We start from the raw sequence: 23741 nt of genomic DNA, 5'->3' as shown, positions 1-23741 counted from the left end.
AAGTCACACAGAAGTTTTTGAAAGTTGCCTTAAAATTAAGTACTTGCTCGAGTACTTAGCTTAATCAGAAGTGTGAAATTATATTTTTTTTTTTTTTTTGTCCTACCTTTTATCCTATCTGATCATGTAAATGTCTGTCTGTCTGGATTTCTGCAAACCAGTTTCTGCTGCACTAATCTGTCAAGGCAAAAAGTTCTGGTAATGAAATCTGTAATATCTGAAGAATTATTTCTTCTTATCAGTGAGTTCATTTGGACTGTGTTGTCTTTCCATTTCATTGATGGTTCTTGAGAGGTTAAACCATGAAGTCTTTGTAATTACTGAATGGAACAGAGGCTACTTAACGTGGTTTCCTCTTATGTCACATATAGAAATGGTCCTAGGCTTTTCAGTATCTCAAATATTGGAGTAGATCTCTTTGTAATCAGTTCAGGCAGTCCCAAACATTTAAAACACTGGAGACCTTATTCTTACCCCACTTATTAACTTAAACAGAGCTCTTGGCCACAGGTTCACTTTAATGCAAGCATTTTTTGCCCCTCAATCAAACCATAGCACAGGATTGCATTTTCTCTCATGTTACCTGGCAAGCATAGGAGAACGATGGAAAAGTCACTGAAGCCTTCTCCCTTCAATAGCCCCCTTTCAAATTTCTGCTTTCAGCTCTTCAAGAAAATGATTAATAGCCAGATACACTATGAGAACAGCATCTCCTAAACTTTTTTGGTTTAGATGTAGCCCTCTTAAAAGATGCAGCTTCATGAAGTTCCTGTATCATGATTTGGCAACCACTCCTGAAGAGTTTACGTACAGATGTGTTCTGTATCTTACAGAGAAATGCTATATTTGTTTTTGTATAACCAGTAACAAGGAAAGAAATGGTTGCATTGGAAAGATTACAGGATATTTTGGGTATTGAGTTATATGCTGTCTTTCTAGTAGCTTTGCTTCCCCTTGCTTCTGAGCACGTGGTGGTGAAAGCTCAATGCCTAGGGATGCCTTTGCCCCAGTGCTGCTCAGAGCTATGCTGGAAGCGGTTTAATCCTCGGGAGTACAGCTCTCTGATAAAGTTGTGGCCAGTTACCAAACTGGCTATTTAAAAACAGCATCTTGCAAGCAGTCCCCTCCCACTCCTGTCTCTCTTCCTCTTCACTTTGCTGGGTGTTTTGTTTCAGTGGAGCGTTATTCCGCTTCTCTCTCATTGCTCAGGATCAGCAACCAAAATCTCTGCTCCCCATCTGAGTGTGTGGGAGGTCCTATTATTTTTTGATAATAGCACCTATTTATTTTTTATGAACTTGAATCATATCAGCTGAGGTTAAAAGGGTTCTGATATCTTCTTTGGACATATTTCATCTGATAAGCTCCCACGTATGATGTCCATGTCTTTTACGTAGCTTTATTTTCCTTAACAGTAAACAAAATTAATGAAATCTTAATAACGTTACTGATTTCTAGCACTTCAATATACATAGAAAGAATATCCTATAATCAAGTGGCATTTTTATGAACGTCATCATTTTAGAATAAAGGTAAGTATTGAAAACTGCTGCCTGTCATATTTTTGTTTTCGTTTTACTGTTTTCTTGTTTCATGTTTTCTAGGCAACCAATGAAGAACTCAGTATACAGAAGCAGGCAGTCTTTGAACAGTCCTAGCCCAGGAGAAACTGAGATGGATCTTCTTGTGACTCGAGAAAGACCCAGACGTGGAATCCGTAACAGTGGATATGATGTAAGTTTATTAGATATATGCAGTGAAATTTGCTCAGCAAAGTCTTAACTTACTCCTAAACCCAGGAAACTATTGATAAGCTACAAGCCAGAGTGCCATTGGGTATTTACTGTTTCAGTACGTTATGTGCACTCAGCATCCTGAAAAAGGCTCAGGATACTCAAAGCACAGACTCTTTCATGTACTTTATAGCTGTACATCATTTTACAGTCTGAAATGCAAACAAAACATTTGTCCTGAAACTCAGTATTTGCCAAAGTATTAAATTCTGAATTTAGATACGTCTTCCAAGTATGCAGCCACTTAAATGATACTAAGCTCATTGTCATTGCAATTAAAATCCTCTGTCCTGTACCCCTGACGCTGCTCTCTTGATTCAGAAGAATGGACAACCAACTTCTGGGAATTTCACTTAAGTCCAGATGTCAGTGTTTTGTGGAAGTCCCCTAGGAACAGATATTGTCCTCTTACTACATCACAACTGGGAAAATTTTGAATAGGTAAATGTCAAAACCAGCTAGAGGAGATGCTGATTTATGGTCCAAGGAACTCACGCGGCCAACACAAGGCTAGATTAGTTGTCTTGTGCAGTCTGAATATACACTGGGTGCAAGTTGACACTGCGTGCACCGAGAATGAGGGTAAAAATAGTCCCCACACTGGGGTAATGTAGGATTTTTCAGTCCGTCGCCATGCGTACGAAATGCTGTAGCTCAGCCAGCCGTGAAGATCAGTCCCTGGAAAAGGTCTAAACCATTCTGGAAAATAAGAAAGTTCATTTGCTGGTTGTTCATCCCCTAAACTCTGATGACAAGTATTTTGCGTGCGGCTTAATTCTCAACTCTCAGCTGCCAGGGATGCATTTTTAGCAAGGTAAAGGAATGTACCAAGGTCAGGGGATGTGTTCAGGGAAGTTTAAATCTTCTTCAGGATTCTTCGGGGTACGTTGTAGGTGTCAGATTTCTTAAATTATTTCCTGCATTTGGACACTTCCCATCAGATTGCATGAGTCATATTGTGCCATGTAAGTGGGATGACTGGTTCACTGCTTTCTGAGGCATTAGAATACATCGCTGTAGCCTGGAAAAAGAATGGTATAACCTGTGAAAATAGGTTTTATGTTTTGCAAAAAGATACTTTTTTTTTTTTTTTTTTTTTTTTTTACCCCACTTAAATGTTTTCCTTTATTACTGGAGCTTTCTTAGATAATAAAAACGTTATCAAGCCAGCCTTTCCTCAGTATCCTGAAAAACATATGTTTCAAGAAAGCAAGAGATTTTTTTTTTAAATACGCCAATAAAAGGTAGTTTTTCATTAGTGATATCTTCCTGAAACAAATGTTGAAAACATTCTGGGAGCAGGCATGGCCTCCTGCTATTAGTTGAAAATTAATATGTCATAAGTAGTTAGCAGAAGATTTTAAAAATAGATTTTAATATATTGTGTATACTATATATAAAACATATTTTAAAGAAAATTTGTTAAAAACCTTGAAAGTAGATTAATGAGGTTATGCAGATTCTAAAATGTCCTAAAAGTAATGATAAACTCTGAGATCTGTGCATCTCACACACAAGTTTTCTTTCCCCTTTCTTTTAAGGTTGTGGTTGGGTGAGCTGTCCATGGCACAGTCTTTTTTTACTCATAAGTTACATAAAAATCCTTTTGCCTGATGCGCTGCAGATTCACTGCAGTGCACCTCTTCGAACTCTGCCTGTATTTCCTGCCTGAAAGCAGAAAAATACCAGGAGAAAATGGGACAGGATATTGAAATTTAGCTCCCAAGCCTCAGCTTGCAGCGTGGGCTGGTTTCCCTCGCTCCTGTTTGAGGTTCCTCAGAGCTGTGCCGAGCGTCTGAGAGGCTTGGTCTCCCAGGATACCCACGGGCAGGCACTTATGTCTACATTTATGCATGGAATTCATATGGATCTCACCAGTGGTGCAACTAAACACCTCTCTAAATCTGACCTCTGAAAATGGGTGAAAAAGAGCTTGGAAAAAGTTTGTATGCTGAATCTTATGTTCTTTCTTTTTTACCTAGTAACATCTTGTACTATTTTTTGACATCCGCTTTGTCATTCTAAATGTTCCAGCTTTCTCGGACTCCTGCTAACCTCTTCCTCCCAGATTATTTAGCAACAAGTCCTACCAACGAATGGTGAAATCTGAACCTGTCTTTCACAAGCGGTTCCAAATGATCAAATCAATGAAGCCAATAGCCCATAATATCTTCAAGTCATGAGATTTTTTTTTTTTTTTACATATTAAGAAATTGCTTTCTATTTTCTTTGAGCTGTTACTAGTATGCCCAGGCTATTTGTTGAGGTTTATTGTCCCAACCATGACAAATGCCTTTTTTTTTTTTTTTTTTTTTTAAAGAAAAGAGACTAAGATTCCCCAGATTCTTGAAGAAAACGTTTTAAAGACTACTAGACTGATATGCACAACCAAATCCTGAGAATTTATGATCTGTCTGATTTTGCCTTGTCCTTTAAATAGGAGAGGGAAATAAGAGCTCAGAAATCTGCCATTCCACACTATTGTTTTTTTTTTTTTTGTTTTTGTTTGTTTTTTTTTTTTAGTATGGTTCCCCTTTCTAATACTTCAATTATGGTTTTCTAAAAATATTTCATTCCCTATAATGATATTTTTTGTGATATTTCTCTGAATAGTGGTTGTCATTCTCAGAGCTAAAAACTGGTCAGGATATGAGGTCAATAGTTACATACCTGTCTGTACAGAATACGTAGCTTTTTGTATTATTTTGGAGCGTACATTCTACTGTTTGATGTTCTGAGTATATTATTTGCCTTTATAGCATCTTTTATAAATGGATTATTATTGAACAGTACCTACCTTTCAATTTTAAATAATCTCAACAGGGTTTAGTATCATCACCTAGCAAGTAGATTAAGGAGACTTTATTAACATATTTCCAACACATTCACAGACAATGGTGAGTACAGCAAATGCTATAATGAAAGTCTAGACCCTCTAGACTGCTAATGAGCTTTTTACTAGGGCAGAAAATATTTAGGCTGTTTTTGGTGTAAAAGGAAGAAAATGACCTTATTATACATATCTAAGAGATTAATATACAAAATAATTTACTGGTATAATTTTATTGACATATTTAAATTAATGCAACGCCTCAAAAAGCTTATGGATTAATGTTCACACAAAGAATTTTACTGATATAGTTGCAGCAGCAGAGTTTTATGCCAGCAGTGTATAAAGTCTGTCTCTCAGTACAGGACTTTCTTCTCCTTCTTCATGTAATTCCAGTTCCTTGTATTATACAGTAATGGTGTATGAACAATAACCGGATTTTTATAATGGTAATGTTAATGTATAATGGCATCTATTTATGATACTTACAGGTTTCAACTGATAGGAAAGCAAATGACACACATCAGAAAGCGATAGGATGAATTGAAATAAATTTTAAAACTTGAGTAAAAGTAATGGTCACCAGTCTTCTCCAAAATCTTCATGCCAACTTTTACATTGATAAATCAAAGCTGACTTAATGTTGACTGCTAATATGCATCCTTTATTCATACAAGATATTTTAGACATTCTATAGAGATCTAATGGCTTCACCAAGCGGGCTGTAGTAGAGAACCTGATTTATTTCAGCATTGGGTACTAATAGGTCTCTAGTAGGATTCCATTCACTGACATTTTTACAATCATGAGGAAATAGTAGAGCCATGGTTATTAATCATCCAGTTGGGACAGTATGATTTCAGAGGCTCTTTGGTTGCACTTATACATACAAACTACCATTGCATTTTATAGTCAGACTTCTAAAATTTATCTGATTTGTATTTACCCTACCCTGTAACAACACAAATAACAGTGGAATCAAAATGCAGGAAGAAAATGAAGGGAAACTATTTAGTTGAAGATTTCCTACAAAGTTTTTTAGTTTAAGATAACTTTGTGTTGTTCTATTGTTCCTCCCCCAGTCTGATGTGTGTACCACTTAGGAAGCCTGAAGTTGGGTTTGTGGTTTTGAATTTGGATAATATACTGTATAAATATAAATGTATAAATTACAGTTAAATTCTAATATTCAAATGATTAATTATTGTCTTAATTTTCCTTTCTTATTGCCATATTGTCATTAAATACAAAATAAAGCCTTATTTATAACAGCTAAGAGAGAAAACAAATTAAGATCTTCTATTTAAATTTATTGTCAGTTTTTAGGCTAACCATGTAACTCTTCTTTGAATGGCTGATAACAGAAGAAGAAAGTCAGTTCGATATTTGACTGTGCAGATAAAGAAATATGTACTATGATTGTCCTATAATATATATGACCATACATAGCTCGCAAAAGGCTGGGGGCACAGTTGCTTATCTAGTCAGGTATATAGAAATCTATTGCACTTTTATATGGAGAAAAAAGTATGCCACAGCAGGGGCTACAGAGCACTCGAGCAAATTATCCGGGCAGTGCTGGAATTTTTCATAAGAACATCTTGTTGTATTCTTTTATTTGCGGCTATTTTAAATGCTAACACAATTCTAACCACATGCTATATATAGGAGGAAAATATCCTAGTTTTCATTCCAGTTATCCTAGCATCTTGAATTTATTTTACCGATATTTAAAGAATTAGAAATTGGTTGCTTTTTCAGATTGCCTGTTTAACATGTATTTTTTAAAACTATAGCCTGTAAAACTAATCTTACAGACGATAGATCAAGTTAGGTATTTCACTGTCAAGTTCATATAATATGATGTTTTTTTCCGTAGTTACAGGCAAAAAAAATCAGGGGGGTGATTTCTGTTTGTACTTATCTGTACAGAAGGAATTACCCTAGCAGTAACCTTTCAAGTTAAGCTGCGCAAGTACTATCTGCTCGTTAGAGTAGGTGCTTACATTCACTGTTCCCATGTTACACAGATAAATTTCTGTGTAACTAATGTTTGGTGGCTAGGTAAGATGACTGAGCAGGGTCAGGATATTTTCTGCAAGGGACAGGACCTAGTTTGTGATGTCATTGTTAGTTGTCCTCACTGGGTTAGAAAGTTCAGGAAAACTCCTAAACTTTAATTCTTCTGAAATCTTAACGTGTGAGAATGGACAAAAGAATTTCAGTCCCTGTAGCTGTAACAAGCAGTCCCTTGTAAGGGGTCCTTCATAGTGATGGTACTATTTAGGGAGCCATACTCCTCCTGGCACAGTTGTGCTCCCATTGATACTAACAACCAAGAAAAGAATTTAAGCATTAATTCTAATTGTTTTTAAGTAAGTGGATCATTGACAATTTAATCTGCTATACAGTGTCCCTGCTAGTTTTCGGAGCAAACAATGGAGGATATAAAGGGGTCTTTGAGTCCCTGGCTATTATACTCGCCTGCACCATATCACTCCTTTCCAGTATTTGTCATGCATCTATATTGTCACAATTCCTGACTCTGTATATGTTACATCTGTGTTTGAGAATGTTTTGTGTGAAGCAGCACAAATACTGTCTTGTAAAGCTTTTTACGTATACATGCTTTTATTCCATCCAACAGACTGAGCCTGAAATTATAGAAGAGACAAATGTTGACCGTGTCAATGAGCCTCGGAGTTACGCCAGGTCCCGTCAGGCCAAAGGCCACTCGGAGACCTCAACTTTAAGTTCTCAGCCCTCCATTGATGAGGTTCGACAGCAGATGCATATGCTCTTGGAAGAGGCTTTCAGCCTGGCCTCTGCGGGCCACGGAGGACAGAGCAGGCAGGAGGCGTACAGCTCAGCACCGCACTTGCCCTACTCGGAGGTTGTGACCAGTGCTCCTGGTACCATGACCCGACCTAGAGGGGGGGTACAGTGGGTACCCACATACAGACCAGAAATGTATCAGTACAGTTTACCAAGACCAGTAAGTGAAACTTCTCTTTAGTAATATCATAAAGATATTTCTACTCTGAGACACGTCTTTTAAAGATGGAGCCCCACTTACGTGCTTAACAAAGCCATGCTTACAGTAAATAAGTACGGCTAGTGGGGCGTATGTATGTATGCTTACCCATGCCCATCTCTTGCATGAAGACTCTTAGTATCTATTTTAACAGCAAGGTTGTCTTGTCTCAATTGCGCTTGAAAGCATGGGCTGCACTAAGCTCCGGGCTGTTCAACAGATCAAGAACTTGTTTGCATGTCTCCTCCTATTCACTGAACGCACGTTAGGAGGCAATCTGGTTTTGTAGAACAGCTATGTAGGCAGCTGGGTATGAAACATTCAACACTTCTGCATGAGGTTCATCACTGAAGAGCATCATTGCAAGAGAGGGAACCAAGTGTAATAATCAGAGTGGCCTGAAATGTGGGCTGCTATTGACAATCTTGCAGTTATAGCAATTGACTTGGGACTCTAGAGATGGTTTAATTCCACAGGTTTCTTGGTTGACCTTATGTAAGTCACTCTTTATCCCTCATTTTCTAGCTTCAAATCGCAGTTAACGTCCTTACCGCACAAAAGTAATAAATAAATTAAGAACTGAAATCCATGGATGGAAATTGTTAATGGAATTTTGTAGGTATCTAGACAGCGGTTGCAGTAGCACTGTGCACACCATTGGCATGTTAAACCACCCCTGAATTCCCACATGTGGTACTGTGAAACTCAACAAAATATTTTCCTTCCCATATGTCAGGTACAAATGTAAACAAGAGATGATTGCTTTCAGATAAGAAATAGCCCATGTATCAATAGGAGTGTGAAAAGTTGTTCATTTTAAGGCTTTTTTTGGTCAGAAATGAATATTTTTTTGAAAGAATGCATTTCAAATGGAGTCCCTTACTCTGGCTAGAATAAGACAATAATGCAGAAAAATATTCTCAGTTCATAATAACTATTACTGTGACCTCCTTCCATGACAATAAAAAAATACATTAAAGGATGCTGCCTCTCAACTATTCTGACCATATTTAAAAGCCAATGGCACTGCCTGCAAAGGTTCACACTGGTGCTATTTAAATCATGCTAAAGGTTATTTCTGGCACTTTGAAACTGGTCTGAGGAACTTCATACAGCATATAATTGTATTTTATGGTTAGAATTCGATTACAAGCTTAAGAGACAGCTAATGGGTAGTCAAATTACTTTGACACTTCAGAGAGTCTTTCTAAAATGAAATTAAAAATATTATATGGTGACAGATTTTTAAAAAAATGTAATAGCCATGCTTTTTTGGTGAATGATTCACTATTTTCTTTCTAAGACTCATTACTCTTCTAAATCATCTGCATGTTAAGGACCTTTAAGCATTTGCTTATCTTTCTGGCATTTTGAAAATAGCGTTAAAAAGTTCCCTGAAGATAACTGATCACCACAGATTAGGATAGGCACAGGCTGCTGGACTTTGGATAAGGGCTGTTAATTCGTAGTTTTCTGCATATTAGTTTCAGGAATATGAGCTGTACTTTAACTAAGCCATTTATTGGTTGGTTCTCAAATGGGGACAGAGGACTGGAATTGAAAATATCCAGCTGAGACATGTGTGGGAAATGACCTGTGGGTAGGAAAAACATGGAAGAATTACTGCTCTCAGCACCTTAGCAGCTGTTTGCCTGCCCGGGATACCTTCGTTCAGCAGCTCTGGGGGAGATGCTGCAAAGGGGAGCACTCGGGAGCAGGCTGGCTGACAGGCAGAGGAGGTATCTGGGGTGAGTGAGCCAAGGGGTGAGTGAGCAGCCTCCGGCAGCGTTGAGGATGAGAGGTACCTGAGCACCGGGATGTTTGTTATGCAGGGGAGGATGCAAACCAACAATTATTTATTTTTGCCCTTTCTTAAAATTCAGTTCTTAGCAGCAACTAAAAGTCAACATTAACAATGCTATTATAATTTGAAATCTAGATTCAAAAGTGTTTTGCCTGCTTAGATAGAACAAATGCAGACATTGCCTTTACTGTTGGGTTTCTCTACAATGCAAGTGTAAAGATCTTCAGCCCATCACTCTCTTCTGAGATCTGGCTGTTTGCAGCCCAGTTACACTAGACTGTCAACTTTTTACAAGATCCCACAAACTTTCCAGTAACTTCAGTGCAACTTTAGGTTTTATTATTGCAAAGGCACTTCAGAAGTGATGCAAGTGCTGCGTAAGATTTCTAGCACAGATTTTCTCTACCTTTATAAAGCACAAATGGTAAACAGATTGAGGCAAAACAGCAAAAATCAGCATGCAAATCTCCATCTCAGTGTTCCTCTCTGTGCCATAAGCTTTCAGGGAACCAGAACCACTCTTCAAGTCTATGTTTCTTCAGGTGTCCTCCAAGTTATGGATCTTTGATTTTTTGCAGTCAATTTCTTGGCTAGTCCCACCATCAAACAGTTGTCTATCTCTCCATAGCGTTTTTCCTTTTTCTTTTTCCTTTTGAGGCCCTCTATGTTTGTTTTATATGCTAGCATTAAAACCTAGATTCTCTGTAGCTCTTGTGAGGGAATGCCTGTCTGTCAGACTGCTCATGGGTGACCTGTGATAACAGGATTCTTTCATGTGGGGCTTGTGCCTTCTCCTGGCAGAGAAAAGCTAGTGGAACACAAACTCTTAGTGTTGTTCTGGAGCCTCCAAAAATGGGATGAGCGACACTTGGCTGGGTCCTTGTCATCCAGCTGGACCATGGATATGGTCACAGTCATATACTATGACTGGAGGATGGAGTTATAGCCGCAAGTGTATAACACAAGCCCAACCGCCAGCGTTGTACCTCAGCAGATCACGTTACTGCTTTGGAAATTTGTGCAGCCGAGTCAAGCAGAGAGCTATGGCCAGGGGAAAAAAAACCTCTTTATGACAAGGTTGGACCAGTTCCCATCTCTCCTCTTTAGTGCTCTGGAAAGAGGAGTGAGAGTAACAGAGCTCGGTCCCAAGGTGAGACCTAGCACCGTACAACAGATGCTAATGGACAGACTTGCAGGCTGAGTGACCGGTAATGTAGCCAAGTCCTCAGAGCTTCTCTTCATTTAACAGAGGTAAAGTTGAGAGTATTTTAACAAAGTTCAGACACTTTCAATAACAGTTACTAAACTAAGTGTAAAACAGGACAGCTAGCAAAGCAAAACCAAATCCAGCTGAAATCAATAAGTTTGCATTATTCCTGGATTGCAATTTAATAATCAAATTAGTTAAATCATTCAATGAGTAAACAAAGACACTGCCCTTTTAATTCCTATGGTGAGATGTAAGGAGATGGATATTTCTGTAATTAGAAGGCAACATTGAATAATTTCACCCAAGACAAATACATCTGTACGTTGGAGGTGGTAAAAATATTTTAATACTGCAACCAGGGAAATGTAGCCTTAAAGCTAACTGCAAAGTTTCTCCTTTAGACTTTAATTATTGTGTGCTGATTTAACTTTTCTTTCCTGCATCATGACAGGCCTCAGACTTTTGTGGGTTGTAGAAGACACTGGTGCAGATGTCTGCTGGTGGCTGGACTTTATCTTCCCGAGGGTTGTGTTGTGTGTCTCCTGGGCCCAGAGGCTGAAGTTTCTCTGCTAAACTGCACTTATTTCTTTTCAAAATTCTTCACTGGTTTACTTTTTAAATTGTCAGTGTTTGAGCCACAACAGACTCCTTCACTGGCATTTCTTCCTGAAAGCGTGGCGTGGGATCTGCAGTCTGGTACCTGTGCAGTCTGTCCTGAATCTCAAATTTTGTTACTTCTGCCAGTGACTGTTATAGCCTTTGTATTATACAAGTCCTCATTTTTCAACAAAATAGAGTTTGGAATCCATGCAGAATGTTTCTCTTTTTAAGCTGTTTTGGTTTTCTTTTTTTTTTTTTTTTTTTTTTTGTGAACAACAAAAGTGATGCAACTTTTTTTTTTTTTAAGGATAAACTCATTTTGAAGAATAAAATTAGGCAAATTTTCTGTGAAATCAGCTGGGTTTTTTTCTGATTGGATTTACAACAGTGTATGAATTTCAGTTAAGTGACTTTATTTCTACAATCATGCCAGTTAGCCTAGGAACTAAGGGCTGATCTAAATCTATAACAGACAGGCCTCTCTGGTAAAACTTTGGTTTAATTTAGCCTCTGAACATTGTCTTCCATTTATGTATTGCATGTAGGAAAACACTAATGCCCCAACCCTTTGGAGAAATTATAGAAATTTTATTGGAGTTCCCTCTCGTAACGCTTTTGGTGTCTGTGGAAGCTTAGCACAAAGAGGACTGGCTGCTGTCGTCCAGGATGGACTGTTCCTTGGCATGACATAGCAGACCTCATAACAGGATTTTTCACTTCAATAGGATTCCCTCTGGCCAGCCATTAGCAAAATATTGCCACTCACTCAAAATTGTTCAGCTCCTATGTAAGCAGCAAAATAAGTGCTTCAATTTTTCTATTTTACTTTTTTCTCCCCAGATTTTCTGTGCAAGTCACAGCACGTTTGTGAACTGTTCTTTGTGATCCCTTAAAATGCCTCCTTTGATGTCCATATTCCAAAGCACATCCACTAACACACAAGAGAAAGCCCAAATCTACCTCTGTGTCTCTGTCTACCCTGTTACACTCAACCAGTATCTGGAGTCACCGACAGCTCTGCAACATTAGCTCATGTGATGTTCCTTTAAAATAGGGGCGGGGGGGGAGAATCTTATACTTGGTACAAATGGATGCTGAGAGCAAGATGTGGGATGAAAGGCTTGTGCAGCCAGAAGGAAGAGTTTTATTGAGCCTGTGAGAGCACTGCCAGCTTTTCAGATGCAGAAGAGGCACTGCGGACCATTTCAAGTCCAGCACTATTAGGAGGAATCTAATTGAGGTTTTCTTTGATGCGAATAGCATTTGTTTTTTCTATACAGTTCTTTCATTAAAAATCAGTATTTCCAACCCCTGGCTAGGAAATTGTACCGTTGCCTTTTTAGATTTTTTTTTTTTCCGTCTAAATATAGAAATACTTTAAATACCATTGTAGCATGGTGAAAGTAAATATTAGGAGACTTTGTAGGTGGCATGAAAGGAAAAATGATTTTCATAGACATGCCTTTGAGGGACTTTACCCTGCTTTAAAAGAGGTGGCAGTGAGAGGCGGGAGAAAGATGCTTGGTCTGTATTGCTTTTCCCTTAGAGACCTTGACATCAAAAGTTGGTATTTGATAACTTACCTTTCTTCTGTGTTAACCCAGTTTTGCAGCTATTTGAGAAAGAAGGTATTGGAACACTGTCTAAATGTGTAATTTTTAAAGATGGTTACTGAAAGATAGTGGGTTTTGATATTTAGTGTGGGACTTATATCGCCAAATTCAAACCTAAATGTAAGTGTTAAGTCTGAGCTAATCATGTAAATCCTGTAGGCTCTTTCTACAGGCAGGAGATAGAGAGTGACTCATCCCATGGCAACGTGTTTTTAGCTTTCTCTGCTGTTTGTGGAGGGAGCTTCTCTGGCGAAACCACTCTGGACTCTAGTTTTTATCAAAATGCCTATGTCTTGATACTGGACAGCCTTCCCATAATTTGTTATTTGCTATTGCTCTGATCTTATCTTGAATCCTGTGCATTGCTCTGAAGCACTGTCAATAAAAGCATAATTAAAAAAAACCAAACCCAAAACACACAATGTGTTGAAGAAAAGTGTCAATGAAGTGCTAGAGAGAGATCATCCCTCTGTCTTTGAGTATATTTAGCAAAATTATGACCTCTAATCTATGGCAGTACAAAGAATTTAGAAGAGAAATTTTGTTCTACATGTCATTTCTTGGGTGCCATGGGTTTCATGCACAATTACTTGTCCTTCACATGTATTTTAGTGGTGAAATCCGGAATTACTATGGGCAAGATGCTTAATTTTGTGACTTAGTGGGCTGGTCCTGTGTTCCTCTGAATTACTCTGCTTTTTCAGAACTGTTTGAGACCTTTGTTATTGCTTTAGAAAGTTACAGAGCTTGGGGTTTTTTGTGAAGAATTTTCTTTTCATCTCTTCAAAGCTGAAAGGAAGAGGTTGAAATATGCATTGCTCACAGGCAGCAGCACTTCACTAGAGGCTGCTCTGAGGATGCTTTCTGAATATTTAAAATACTTTGTTTCTGGAGGAAGTGAAAGTACTGAGGTCTTTTTCCTGTGGGGCCAAAGCAGCTGTTTAGTCTCATGTAATCATAACAGATCTGCTTTGCCAGCAAGGTTACAAATGTCACAGAGACAGTGTTTAAAAAGTTTTATTTTAATTAGACTTCATCTTGGCTCTGAACTCATTTGTTCATGTTTTCTTCCACATCCTAAAATCACCCAAGCACTGTAAATTCTCAAATAAAAGGCAATTACTATTGATGCCACAAAAAGTTAACTTCCTGTTGGCCAGCATGCGAAGCCGGTATTTAATTTCTGACTTTCTTTTGGTTTTTAATTTGACTGGGATCTATTGGTGTTTCAGAAAATATTTATTTTTCTCCTTTACAGGCTTACAGATTTTCTCAGCTTCCTGAGATGGTAATGGGTTCTCCTCCTCCTCCTGTCCCTCCCAGAACAGGTCCTGTGGCTGTTGCCTCTCTCAGGAGGTATTTATCTGCTGTTCTATTTTAGATATGATCTCTAAAACCCACTATTGTAATAAGAACTGGTGCAAACCCAGAAGGGACACTTACAAGCCACTTACAAGGCACTTAGAAAGACACATTCATGAAATTAGAAGCATGTTGTTTTTATTTCATCTTAACACAAAGAGGAAAGGAATAACAATGAATTTTCTCTTCTATTAGCTAATCAGTTTCAATAAAATTAGGAAATCCAGGCTCTGATTTTTTTTAAAACATGCTTTGCTTCAGCTCACATAATGGCATATTGTATTGCAGATGTGTGGTAGATAATTCGCCCTGTCATTCTCCCTGTTTTTTTCTGTCGTAAGGACTTGCAACAAGATATGGATGAATTGTAAGATGTCTCCCAGTACCCCTGGTCCGGGGATTTCTGCCTAGCTTTCAGATATCTCATATCTGTGTTTCTGAAGCCAAATACGTGCGAAAGCCTGATTGTCTTAGCTCAATGCATACATTTTGCTTCTTCCTCACAGTAAGGCACTCTCTAAAATGCACTTCAAGGAATTTTTACACTTCTGTGGTGAATGAACTCATTTAGCCTTCAGTGCTGTGCTGTTAGGTACTGCCTGGTGCCAACTGCCATTCCAGGCACCGCAGGCCTGCTGAGAGTTGCTGTGGAGCACTGAGGCCAAAGAAAACTTTTCTGAGAGGCTGCTAATGATATCGTAACTGCATCCAAATATTCGGGATATGGACACTGTCTGTTGACATATTCTTGTTCGTCCATTACATTTTAGCTCTAAAACAACACTGCTTCAAAAGATGTTAGTACTTCCCAAGTGCAGTTAATGTTACTTAACATAGTAGTCTCCTACTATATGATACCATGTCATATATACTGTAGTAATGTGGTATTGTCTACAGTCTTGTGTTGATGAACTCTGCTAAAGCTCTGATTTTTGTGTTGCATGTCACACACATTTGTTTGAAGCAGCAAGCAAAGGCTTTATGCAATCGTAATAACATGTTTTGGCAAAGCAGCGACCAGGCTAAAGAAGTTGTTCTCAGACTTCTCCAGACTTACTCTTCTCCAGTCATGCCACAGCAAAATCAGACAGCTCGTTCCTAGTTGGCTTGTCATACTGTAGCTGATAGGCATGTATGTGGCTATGAATCTCATTTGTCAGTCAGAATGACAACAGTTTCTATTTTTTTTTTTTCTTTCTTAATGCACAGGTCTACATCAGATATTGGAAGCAAAGTGAGAATACCTGAGTCCAGTGGGGCAGATCAGGCCCAGCATCATGATCAGGCATCTTTTGCACCTGGTTCGAGAGCTCCGATGTCTGTTGGTCCACTTGATCAATCAGCTTTTCACTCAGGTGAAAAAATAGCGCAGACTCAACTTGCAGCTTTGAGAGCCTTACAATTTATTTTGCATATAAATGAATGTATGGGATATAGCAAATACAGATGATTATTTGGAGAAAGACTGTATTAGGTGTTTTTTTTCTGGTGCAACTGAAGGAGACCTACAAAGGATTGCTCCTTTGTAAATGCAGTATGAGCTGCATTGTAAAATACTCCTCATCCTGCAGAAGCACCAGGAAATGGTCACTTCTGAAGGTAAGATCCAGCAGTAATGTACCAGATGGTCTTTGTTCAAGTATGGCATTCTGCTGGCTCACTGATAAGGACTCTGAATTATTAAAGCCCAGTAAAACAGTTCATCTGTACCACAAAATCCAGTGGAATTTTTAGGGCTGGGACAGAGGGTGTTGCCTGGCAAAAGCAGAAGTTGCAGCACTGGGGCTGCGGGGTGACTCGCGTGTTGTGTTGCACCATGTACAGAAACAACCAAAGCAAGAGAGATGGGTAACGGGGTTCTGAGGGGCATGGAGAAATGAGGTGGATCCTTCTATAATTTTATCAGTCAAGAATATCAGGCCAGGTGCTTGAAAACAGAGTATGTACAATGGAGCTGTAAGTAGTACTGCAGAAGGAGGCCTAATGGCATTCAGCTCTGCTTGCTTTGTAAGGAAAGGAAGGAAAAACAAGTGGACATGAAGAACAGCATGTGCGAGACTGAGGTTTTCTCACCTGACTGTGGGATGAATTTTATGACTCCCTATTTCCTCCTGAGGAACTTAACCTCTAGTCTTGTCACAACAGTGGGCTGCTGAGAGGGGGGTAAGTAAGTTGAAAATGTGTGCTCCCTTCCCTTCAAAACAAAAGGCACCAGTACTTTCGCATAATCAAAGGTAATCCATTAGCTCGTCTCCCCTCCTGTTTTGGGGAAGGTAGCTCCTGCTCAAGAGCAGAACTTGTTTTGGGTCTAAATGTCCTAGTTTTAAAGTCCTAGTGAGTTCCTGGTCCTTTTGATAGGAATTTTGTTTAGGAATTGATTTAATTAATTTAATTAATTAATTTTAATTTTAAATTTTAAATTTTAATTAATTTAATTAAGATTAAGCTGATACACTGTTTTGATGGTATCTGGATAACATTTAGCTGGGAAAATATTTGAAATAGCTTCTTATTGGCAAAATATGTTTTCCTGAAGAGCTATAGAAAAGAGCATACAAGATTAAAAAATTTTACATTGTCAGTTCAAAGTTTTGAAATTAGTAGGTTTATTAGACATTGCTCTGTTAATCTGCCAGAAAAAATTCTTTCTTAGCTTCCTCAGAAGTAATAGAGAGTTACCTGCATTATATTCAACATCAACTACTGAGAATAATAATGTGGATATGCAAATCTGTTGTCAATTAATTACATATAGTAGGTTTGAAAGATCCATTCCATTCTCACTTCTTGTCATACCTTCTGCAAATGGTGCATGTGAATCTGAAAAGAGCAGATGCTCACCCTTTCATTTTAAAGCATTTCAAGCTATAAAATATACCACGCTACCAAGAGCTCTTTCTTCATGTCTGCAGTAATGTGTTCTGTGTGATATACTTTTTTATAATTTCCAATGATGTGGAGATTTTATTGCTGTATGTTAAAAACAGGTGTGTTGTGTTACCACTGAAGAGTGGCTGCATTTCAGAAGAGACAAAGTGACCTCTGTGTACATTGTGGAGCTTGCCAGAATTATTCTGGGGGTAGTTGGAGGAAACTTTCATATATGATAGATGCTACAAATGGCTATAATACAGGGAAAGACAAGGAGAGTTGTGAGAAAACTGCAACTGTAACACAAACAAGGATTTCTAAAGTTCTGATAGGAAAATAAATTTTTATTGCCTCAACAGATGGAGAAACATTGCTGCAGGTGCTGATTTGGCATGAAACAGCCTAATGTTGGCTCATGCAGCCCATCAACGTCACCTTTAAGATAATGATGATGTAGTAAGAATTGGGATAAGGTATTACATCAGCTAATTGAGTGTTCATTTTGAATAGTAGCTCATTTTGCTGTGGTTAAATTAGAAGAGCATTTTGGTGTAGAATCCACGCGTCATCTACTGGAGCAGCACTTTCTTCTCTGTATGTGTCTGAAGAATACTTATTTCCAGCCTTGCTAACTCATTTAAAATCTCAACCCTTGAGCTGTCTGTGATGTGGGAAGAATAAATGTCGCCCACACCTCTTCTCTTAGCCCACCTCCTTGCAAACCAAGGGGCTGGAGGAACAGGGATAGAGGTCCTGTGAGATACCCTGTGGCTACCTGCTGTGCAGATGTACATCGTAGATCCCACTGGTCCATAGCAATTCCACAGTGACTGCTTCTCCAAGGGCTGGGTAACTCCAGCATCCTCCCTGATGTTAGTGCCTTTTCACCTACAACCCAATGTCAAAATGAAAGCTAGGATTTAGTCCCTAACAGCAGAAAACACTGTGTAAAAGAGTTTTTAGTCCATATTTTGGATGCCATATCTCTCATTTTTCTTCCAATTTTTTTCTGATTTTTTTTTTTTTTTTTTTTTTTTTTTTTTTTTTTGAGGCAGTGTTGAAACAGATGATATGTTTGCTGTGTTTCTGCTCTGGAGACAATTGTGCTACAAAATATATTTTTCTCTTCTTTGCATGCCCTGATTGTATTCATAGCCCTTCTGGCCTAGGACTGCATGGGAGGTCATTGAGAAGCTATAAATTGCTGGTTTTGTGGAGACTGCTTTGGGGATGGGTGTCACTGTGCAAATCTTTCTATCTCTGTGCATAAGCCCATGCAGCGTTCCCAGTATCTATCAGAGTAGGCAGCATAACACTCCTGCAGAGTGTTCAGAAGCAAGGATGTGCCAGGGCTGTAAGTTACGTTCTGGGGGGCAGATATTTGAAGCAGCCAGTAAGTGATGCTAATTTCTATCAATTATTCCGTTTGAAGTTCTGGGGAATGCCCATGTCTTGCCATTTTGTTGGCACCTCTTATGCAGTGGTATCATATCTACTGATGGCAATTAGTGGCAATATTCAAATGATGTGCAGTTGGAGGGGAGAAGAATTGTATTTTCTCTGCATTGTCTCTAGTACAGACCCAGTGCCCATCTATGCAACGTAATTGTACTTCCATTCCTCAGTGAAAAGGAGTTGTACTTTATTCTGTTCTTATGGGGTTTACTGTCTCTTCTGCTTTCACATAAATGATGTTATTTTTACTATATTCTGTGAATCTGAAAAGTAAAATACGTGTCCGCGTATTATAACTGAGTACTCAAAGCACATGCTTTATTTACTACCTGATAAAGATGATACAGAGCTTTCCCACCCAGGAGTTAGGAATGAGGATTTTATGACCATAGTGTAGCAGTGGTACACTGCTGGTGTCTGCCTTCGAATGTAAATAGACACTAAAGGAAGGAAGTCTTACTGGACAAGCAAGTTGTTTGAATTTTATTCTAAACTTGGCAAATTCATGGAGTTATGATGGCTTCTCTTGAGGGAAATAGTGGGAGCACGTGATAAGATGCTGGTCTTCCAGACAGCCTAGTTATATCCTGTGGATAATCTGAGTAATTGCAGCAAGAACCACATCGTTCCATGCATCTCTGTGAGCCCCAGGAATAAACCCTACTTGAAAGAGCAGATGTAACCATATCCAGAGATTTGGCTGAACCTTGTACTAGGAAGGCTGGTTTCTCCCACCCAACCTGGAGTATGATAGCGGAATTTTAGTAGAAGGCTTCCTGGACACCCCTATGCATACATCTTGATCAAGACGTGATAAAACAGATTTGGTGTCAACAAGTTTCCTTGGAAATATTTAAGTCGTAGCTGTATAACTTATTGCAGTCACAGACTGTTCCTGGAAAAGGAATTGAGCAGGTAGAGCCCTGGTATTTTTTTATTGAAGTTTTATGATGGGGTTGTTGAGATTACAGCTTTTTAAATATATCACTCACTCATTTTTGTAGGTTTTGTCACTAGAGATATTAAGACCGTTTTACAGTGTAAACGGAATGCTCTCTTGCTGTTGAATGCTGTTGAAAAGAAAGGTGCACTACTCTGAAACCCATGGTAACAACAGCTAAAAATTGCATACAAGAAAGCAAATGTAAGAGAAAAAAAAAGCCTTCTTTTTTTTTTTTTTTTCCTAATGATTCAAAGTTTTGATGAAGATCAGTTGTTACAAGGATCAAGTCCTAAGGACTAAGTCCTCATATCTTATCTGAAGGCTGTGCAGTATTATATAGACAACTGCAAATCTTGCCTTCTCCAGTACTTCTCAGCATTATAGAGATGTTCTAATCAGATGGTGGGAGCCTTACAACTGATGGTAATCACATGCTCACCAATAAAAAAAAAAACTTAAAAAAATGACTGAGGCTAGTTACTTCATAAGCATTGTCTTCTAACGTATAACTGAAAATGTCACCTATTAATTATATCTACTCTCTTTCTTAATAGGAAATACCGTACCAGCAGTGTTTGCCATACCAGCAGCAAACCGACCTGGCTTCACAGGCTATTTTATCCCAACACCACCCACCGCATACAGGAACCAAGCCTGGATGCCCTATGCTGGAGAGAATGAATTACCAGGGCAGTGGGCAGACTCAGTAAGCATCCTTGCTTTTCTACCTACATGTATTTTCTGTCATTTGCAGAGGAGGGGTTTTAAGCAATGCTAAGTGATATGCAAAGAATCTGAGCAAGATAATTCTTCCTCTAATGGTCTCTAGTAGTGAGAAGTTATGAGAGGGGGCATAAATACTTTAGCTGTCCATCCCATGAACTGTAAGTCAGGTCTTTTAGAGAGTTAAATCATTCACTAGGTTAGGGGCTGGCACCCATTCAAAGTTGGTGGGTTAGGTACCATTTTTCTTTCCCAAGACAGAGGTTAAATATTTGGATAGGCACGTGGCAGGAGTAGGTGATGCTGCCTCTCAAGGTGGCCTTGTGCTGTTTGGAAGCTGGGGAGCATCTTTCCCTCCTGGAGGTTTCTGTCAAGACAGCCCGGCTCCCAAATCCGACCTCCCGGCTCTGCCGCAGCCCTGCTGCACAGTGTTTCAAGTCCTCCTGCAGGCTATGGTGACAGATCATAAATTAAATAATTAATTGCACAATCCTAGTCTGGGACAGATGTAATTTTTAGCCCAAAGTATACCTACATTTCAAAGAAATAAAGTTGAGACATCCTAAAATGAATTGCAGTAGTTTATCATGTTTGAAACATTTCTAAAATTTAGGGCTTCTTTTCCACTAGGAAAAAAAAGATCAGTTCTGCTGCTTGAGCTCACATCTGGTATTTATTCAGAACCAATTCAGCTAAACAAACCAGGAGATGGATTCTATTTCCTTGCGCATATCATCTACGGAATATTTTAGGGAATTGCAGTTGGACTCTAATAGTTGGATTTGAGCAGCTAAGCAAGAGACAACACGGTCGTATAAATGTTCCTGGGGGCGGCTATTTGTTGCCAAATCTTTATTACTGCTCCTGATGCCTGCGAGGAAAAGAATTCAGTTTGACTGTCAGATGCAAGTCTGAATTTGTAGGCTGAACTGTCAAGAAAGAAGTAGTATGTTCACCTGTAAGCTGAGCACATCTACTGATGTGCCCCTGACACCTGGAGGCTTTTGATGCCGTCATACAGATTCCCTTCCCAGAGCTGCCCTTTAAAGCATAGAAACCCTTCTTCTTTTCATTGTTTTATTTATTTGGGTTTTTTTTTTTGGTTGTTTTTAACCCTACTGACATTTTAAATCCAGGAGGCCCATTGTGTCTGAGCAATCATTTTGAACTTTTTCTTTAAGAAGAAGGAAAAAAAAAAAAAAACAAACCAACAAACCAAACCAGGAAAAGTATTTTTACTTGTCTTCCATTCTTTTTCCCTTTTGTATCTCTACTCCTTGGCTGCAGTCCCATGAAAAAAGAGTCAGATATCACTTGTCAAAAAGGGAGACTGAAAACAAACTGGACAAAACTGGAATGCAAGTCTCCAGCCCCCAGTTCCTCCCTCTGGAAGGAGAAGAGCGTAACCCTGTTGGGGGTTTCCCTGTCTTTGGGGAAAGAGGTGCGAAGAGCAGATAGCGCCAGCGGACCATACACAGAGGAATGGAGAGAGATGCGAGAAGCTGTGTGAAAAATAACTGTGGCAATATAGAATTTAAAGGAAACAAATATTCCTTTTAACTTCACTTACTGATTACAGAGCTTTAACAACTTCTTGTTACTCAGACTTTCAGCCTCTCTGTGACAGGGTCTAGAGCACAAGTCTTGTGAGGAGCAGCTGAGGGAGCTGGGGTTGTTTAGCCTGGAGAAGAGGAGGCTGAGGGGAGACCTTATCGCTCTCTACAACTACCTGAAAGGAGGCTGTAGTGAGGTGGGGGTCGGTCTCTTCTCCCAAGTAACGAGTGATAGGACCAGAGGAAATGGCCTCAAGCTGCGCCAGGGGAGATTTAGGTTGGATGTTAGGAAAAACTTCACTGAAAGAGCAGTCAGGCACTGGACCAGGCTGCCCAGGGAAGTGGTTGAGTCCCCATCCCTGGACGTATTTAAAAGACAGGTAGATGCAGTGCTTAGGGACATGGTTTAGTGGTGGACTTCGCAGTGTTAGGTTTATGGTTGGACTTGATGATCTTAAGGGTCTTTTCCAACCTTAACGATTCTATGATTCTATGACTTTGCAGGAGAAAGGAAAAAAATGTAAAACAAAACCACTTCAGTTTCTACAATGAATTTGCACCTCCTAATGACCACAAATCTGTCAAGAAATTGTCTTTATTTGAAAATCGTTACTAGAGGAACTAGTAAGAGTGTTATCAACGTAATATGGTCAGAAAGTCCAAATAAAAATGCAAAAAAATAAAGATCTAAAGTAATAGTCAGGGTTTAAGTTTCTGGTTGCTTTCTGGTTTTTGAGCCTCTAGATCATAGCTCGATCATTCTTCCAAGGTTTTCCTGACAATGAGTAAGAACAGAGGCTTAATATCTATAAGGTGAAAATTGAAATTCTTTACTTTTCATGCATTTCCACTAGCTGGACTGTAAACAAGGGGACATAGGAAACAGGAGATTTGACAACAAAGAATTATTTTATAAGCTCAATTTACTGTAATGCACTGCTTTCTGAGTTAAAAGGTAAGTATTGAAGCACTAAGTTTTGTGGGAGAAGGGAACTGCATCCGACAAAGCATTTATTTTCCAAATTGCTAGATGCTGCTTAGTGAAAGTAGTAACCTGGTGGCCTCTAGTGGCGCGTTAATATGTTGTACTACTAAAATATTTGTCTTTAATTATCTGTCGTAAACTAAACAGAGCCAACTGCATTTAATGATCACTTTCATGTCATGCCTACTTCCTATGTTTGTCTCATCACACCATACTGAATGTGTTTGACATTCTTTTCATTGCTTGATGGATATCTAAGATCATACGGAGCATGTGTAAATCCTAGTGGTCAGGTTTTCATAGATTCTTAGATGCCTGAAGTGGCAAGATTTTAAAAAGCACCCAAGGGGTTCTTAATCTCTCACAGGGCCAGAACCAAAATGGGATTTAAGCAAAAGTCCAAAGCTGTCATTCTGAAGTCCATGCTGAGGTCCCACGTTCCCCAGAAGGTATATAAAATTGGCAGATGTTTCACATCTTGACATTTCAGTTTGTTTGCAGACACCTAAAATTCTGAAATTCTGCTTCTGGCATACCCACCAAAGCCTTAGGCCTGGTGGGTGAAGCACCTTACACCTCAGCCTGACTGAAATCCAAAAATTAGCCGAGACATCTGCCTGGCCGCAGGTATTAATGCTTATATAAGACCTTAATGTATCTGGAAAGTCAAAACCATATGTTTTTTCCCTATTTAAAGCACAAAGAATTACAAAGTTAACTTTTTAATGATTAAACATTGTGGAAACTTATCAGTTAACTTATAAGGGTAGTATTCTGAGTCTAGTGTAGATAAGCGTAGTTTTCTGAGTCACTCAGTTCATAAAAAAGCATCACTGAAGTTTCCTTACTTACTTGTCATTGGCATGGACTAGAATGATCAACTGGTAAGCTTTTTCTCAAGGAGAAATTATCTTGTTCTAGTAATAGGTTATGGGTCACCTTCTGTAACAACATAAAGCCTCTTC

The 23741-nt window shown here is 38.9% G+C and overlaps 1 protein-coding gene across 1 annotated transcript in view; it reads left to right on the top strand.

The window, feature by feature from the left end:
- The window catches only part of KIAA1549L (KIAA1549 like), a gene marked incomplete at both ends in the record, with an annotated part of 134512 nt that overhangs the window by 109446 nt on the left and 1325 nt on the right, over positions 1-23741 (top strand). The window contains 5 exons of the mRNA XM_082317353.1: positions 1605-1734; positions 7271-7618; positions 14143-14240; positions 15456-15601; positions 20070-20221. Coding sequence (XP_082173479.1) covers positions 1605-1734; positions 7271-7618; positions 14143-14240; positions 15456-15601; positions 20070-20221 — 874 coding nt within the window. The remainder of the gene's footprint in view (positions 1-1604; positions 1735-7270; positions 7619-14142; positions 14241-15455; positions 15602-20069; positions 20222-23741) is intronic.

The sequence above is a fragment of the Platalea leucorodia genome (genome assembly GCF_965183815.1).
Source record: "Platalea leucorodia genome assembly, chromosome: 7".
Classification (NCBI taxonomy): domain Eukaryota; kingdom Metazoa; phylum Chordata; class Aves; order Pelecaniformes; family Threskiornithidae; genus Platalea; species Platalea leucorodia.
The sequence above is the reverse complement of the archived record's forward strand: the minus strand, read 5'-3'. Positions and strand labels throughout refer to the sequence as shown.